The following is a 4,393-nucleotide window of genomic DNA, read 5'->3' as shown; positions in this document are numbered from 1 at the left end:
AACAGTATGAATGGAGGGAGGAGTCAAGAACAGTTTAGGCTTCTCGCGTACATGATTGGGTGGACCGAGATGTCACTCACAAGTATAGGCCTTGGAGGAGGAACAGAACCAGAAAAAGAGCCCTTTTGTGCTCCGCCCATAGCGGTAGGAAGGTGTCAATTGGCTGTTTCGAGGAACGCGCCAAAAACTGCCAAGAGCGGTAGGAGGTGTGTTCTTGCGTCATTTCCTAGAGACTTCCGGGCCGCCGTTTCCCGGCCTCCCCAATGCCGGAACTTCCGGCCGGCGCAGCCATTTTGGCTTGCTGACCTTGGGCTACGGCTGACAGCGTTTTGTGGTGTACTCCGTGTCATCATGTCCGTCCTGACGTCCCAGCTGCTGCGGGGCTTGACAGGCTCGGCCCGGCGGCTCCCAGTGCCGCGCGCCAAGGTCCATTCGATGCCGCCGGAGGAGGAGCTTGGGATCATGGTGAGGAACTGGCCGGGAAGAGCACGGGAGGCGCCGTGGGCTTGCCCCTTCTGCCTTGCTGACCTCAGGCGGTCCTGAGAATGCCCCGCACCCCGCGCCCCGCAGCGTAGCGGGGAGCAGCATTGCCGGTTTGGGCATGTCTGGAGGGCGCGAACGACGGGGACAGTGCCCGGGCGACAGTCGGGGCTGTCGGCGTTAGGTCTTTCCCCACCGCCCCAGGATCTCGGGTCAGGTCCTGTCAGGCCCTCCCTCCCCTGTCGCCTCCTCGCTGCATTGCCTCGAGCCCATTTTCTCATTGGTTCATTGGGGGATGCCTGACGCTGTCAGCGACGATAATGGTTGTTACCGGCATTTTATTTTATTTATTTATTTTGAGACGGCGTCTCGCTCTGTCGCCAGGCTGGAGTGCAGTGGCGCGATCTCGGCTCACTGCAACCTCCGCCTCCCGGGTTCAAGCGATTCTCCTGCCTCACCCTCCCAAATAGCTGGGACTACAGGCGCGCGCCACCATGCCCAGCTGAATTTTGTATATTTAGTAGAGACGGGGTTTCACTATGTTGGCCAGGATGGTCTCTATCTCTTGATCCGCTTCCCTCAACCTCTGAAAGTGCTGGGCTTACAGGCGTGAGCCACCGCGCCCGGCCTGGGAGGGGGTTTTAAGGCAAGGAAGGGTAGGTACAGTTTTGGAGTTAACTGGCCCATGCAAGGATCCTGGGTGTTAACAAACAAGCTTTGCTTTTTTTGTTTGTTTGTTTTGAGACAGAGTCTCGCTCTGTCGCCCAGGTTGGAGTGCAGTGGTGCGATCTTGGCTCACTGCAACCTCCGCCTCCCGGGTGCAAGCGATTCTCCTGCCTCAGCCTCCCGAGTAGCTGAGATTACGGGCGCCCACCACGACTCCCAGCTAATTTTTTGTAGTTTTAGTAGAGACGGGGTTTCACCATGTTGGCCAGGCTGGTCTCTAACTCCTGATCTTGTGATCCGCCCGCCTTGGCTTCCCAAATTGCTGGGATTACAGGCGTGAGCCACCATGCCCGCACCAGACCAGCTTTAAAACAGGTTTCAGGCCGGGGACAGTGGCTCATGCCTGTAATCCCAGCACTTTGGGAGGCCGAGGAGGGTGGATCATGAGGTCAGGAGATCGAGACCAGCCTGGCCAAGATGGTGAAACCCTGTCTCTACTAAAAAATACAAAAATTAGTCGGGCGCGGTGGCAGGCGCCTGTAATCCCAGCTACTCGGGAGGCTGAGGCAGGAGAATCGCTTGAACCCAGGAGGCGGAGTCTGCAGTGAACCGAGATCATGCCACTGCACTCTAGCCTGGGTGACAGAGTAAGACTCTGTCTCAAAAAAACAAACAAACCAGGTTTCAATAAATCCTGCTTCCTTTCCTTTCCGTTGTGATCTGGTGGTGGATTTCTCCTTGAACCCTCACCCCAGCTGTCTCTCTTTCCTCTCACTCCTCCCCCTCCTTATAACTGACCCTTTACCTCAAGGGTTAGTGGAGCCTTGGATCTGCTCTGTCTGCTCCCTGGAGCGTGGATTCCTTTAATGTGAGGATGAGGGGCCTCCCACTTGCCTCTGAGTCCTGGCTCCCTGAGGGGGGCTTTCTGCTGCCTGGGAACTGCTAGGACTTAGAAAGCCTAGGGGAAACTGACTCCAAGGTGCCTTCTTTCTTGTGCTTTGTGTAGGAAAAGGCCATTGCGCTTACCTCCTGCTTTGTAAGCCTCTTCCTGCCAGCGGGCTGGATCCTGTCACACCTGGAGGACTACAAGAGGCCGGAGTGAAGGGGGCCATTCTGCTCCTCACACTGTGACCTGACCAGCCCCACCGGCCTATCCTGGTCATGTTACTGCATTTCTGGCCAGCCTCCCCTGGATCATGTCATTCAATTCCAGTCACCTCTTCTGCAATCATGACCTCTTGATGTCTCCATGGTGACCTCCTGGGGGGTCATTGACCCTGCTTGGTGGGATCCCCCTTGTAACAATAAAATCTATTTAAACTTTACTTCAGAAATTCATTGTGCCTTCCCTCCTCCCTGGGCTCATGCCTCCACTGGCACTGGGTGGGGGTGTGGAGAAGAGCGCCCGCCTGACTGCCCTGTGGTGGGTTGTGTGTGCCTGCCTCAGCTGGTCTCCTCGTGTGCTTCTGTGCCTTTAAATGGTGCCTGGCTTCCTGAGAAGACAAAGCCTTTTGTCATTGGGCAGTTTTTCTGGCTCATTGCCTCCAGCTCCCTTGTTTGTGCAAAGCCCAGTGGGGGCGTGTGTGTGTCTGTGTGTGTGTGTCTGTCCCGCTGGGGCTGGATCTTCAGCTAGAAGCCTTTCCTCTAACGCGCCAACTTTCTCTAGTCTTCCTTTTTGGTGGACTTCATTTCTTAGGTGCTGGTGCCCTTCCTAATTGGGGGTAGGGACTTTGCAGAATCCTGGCTTTTTTTTTGTTGTTTGTTTTGAGACTGAGTCCCGCTCTGTTGCCCAGGTTGGAGTGCAGTGGTATGATCTTGGCTCACTTCAACCTCCACCTCTCAGGTTCAAGCAGTTCTCCTGCCTCAGCCTCCCGAGGCATTACAGGTGCACACCACCAAGCCCGGCTAAATTTTTTTTGTGTTTTTAGTAGAGACAAGGTTTCACCATGTTGGCCAGGCTGGTCTTGAACTCCTCCTGACCTCAAGTGATCCGTCTGCCTCGGCCTCCCAAAGTGCTGAGGTTATAGCCACAGTGCCCGGCAATCTTGCCTTTTTGTTTTTGTTTTTGTTTTTTGAGATGGAGTCTTGCTCTGTCGCCCGGGCTGGAGTGCAGTGGCCGGATCTCAGCTCACTGCAAGCTCCGCCTCCCGGGTTTACGCCATTCTCCAGCCTCCCAAGTAGCTGGGACTACAGGCACCCACCAACTCACCCGGCTAGTTTTTTTGTATTTTTTAGTAGAGACGGGATTTCACCGTGTTAGCCAGGATGGTCTCGATCTCCTGACCTCATGATCCACCCGTCTCGGCCTCCCAAAGTGCTGGGATTACAGGCTTGAGCCACTGCGCCCGGCTTTTTTTTTTTTTTTTTTTTTTTTTAAAGACAGAGTCTTGCTCTGTTATCCAGGCTGGAGTGCAGTGGTGCGATCTCGGTTCATTGCAACCTCTGCCTCTGGTGTTCAAGCAATTCTCCTGCCTCAGCCTCCTGAGTAGCTGGGATTACAGGGCATGCCACCATACCTGGCTAATTTTTGTATTCTTAATAGAGATGGTATTTCACCATGTTGGCCAGGCTGGTCTCAAACTCGACCTTGTGATCCACCCTCCTCGTCCTCCCAAAGTGCTGGGATTAACAGGTGTGAGAGACTGCTCCCAGCTCTTTTTTTTTTTTTTTTTTTTGAGGCTGGACTGCAGTGGTGCAATCACAGCTCTGTAACCTTGACTTCTGACTGCAGCCTTGACCTCCCAGGCTCAAGTGATCCTCCCACTACAGGTCATACCCCAGTAGCTGGGACTATAGGCATGTGCTACCACCATGCTTGGCTAGTTTCTTCCTCTTCTTTTTTTGAGACTGAGTCTCACTCTGTTGCCCAGGCTGGAGTGTACTGGAGCGATCTTGGCTTACTGCAGCCTCCACTTCCCGGGTTCAAGTGATTCTCCTGCCTCAGCCTCCTGAGTAACTGGGATTCCAGGCGCCTGCCACCATGCCCGGTTAATGGTATTTTTAAAAAAATTATTTATTTATTTTTTATTTTGTAATTTTTTTTGAGACGGAGTCTCACTCTGCCGCCCAGGCTGGAGTGCAGTGGCACGATCTCGGCTCAGTGCAAGCTCCGCCTCCCGGGTTCTCGCCATTCTCCTGCCTCAGCCTCCTGAGTAGCTGGGACTACAGGCGCCCGCCACTGCCCCCGGCTAATTTTTTGTATTTTTAGTAGAGACGGGGTTTCACTGTGGTCTCGATCTCCTGACCT

General features: G+C 54.2%; 1 protein-coding gene across 1 annotated transcript; it reads left to right on the top strand.

The window, feature by feature from the left end:
* Positions 1 to 258: 258 nt before the first annotated feature.
* COX8A (cytochrome c oxidase subunit 8A) lies at positions 259 to 2,471 on the top strand. Its single transcript, XM_007994388.3, has 2 exons — positions 259 to 465; positions 2,153 to 2,471. The coding sequence occupies exons 1-2, from the start codon at positions 352 to 354 to the stop codon at positions 2,246 to 2,248; spliced, it is 210 nt and encodes a 69-aa protein (XP_007992579.2). The 5' UTR covers positions 259 to 351; the 3' UTR covers positions 2,249 to 2,471.
* Positions 2,472 to 4,393: the final 1,922 nt, after the last annotated feature.

Source organism: Chlorocebus sabaeus, chromosome 1 (genome assembly GCF_047675955.1).
Source record: "Chlorocebus sabaeus isolate Y175 chromosome 1, mChlSab1.0.hap1, whole genome shotgun sequence".
NCBI lineage: Eukaryota > Metazoa > Chordata > Mammalia > Primates > Cercopithecidae > Chlorocebus > Chlorocebus sabaeus.
Note: the sequence above shows the minus strand (reverse complement) of the source record. Positions and strands in the feature narration are given on the sequence as shown.

What these genes read in the sequence shown, in the direction of transcription:
- COX8A (XM_007994388.3), top strand. Translation starts at nt 352, where the DNA reads ATGTCCGTCCTGACGTCCCAGCTGCTGCGGGGCTTGACAGGCTCGGCC. An exon ending in AGGAGGAGCTTGGGATCATG is followed by an intron (nt 466 to 2,152) that starts GTGAGGAACTGG and finishes TGCTTTGTGTAG; the next exon opens with GAAAAGGCCATTGCGCTTAC.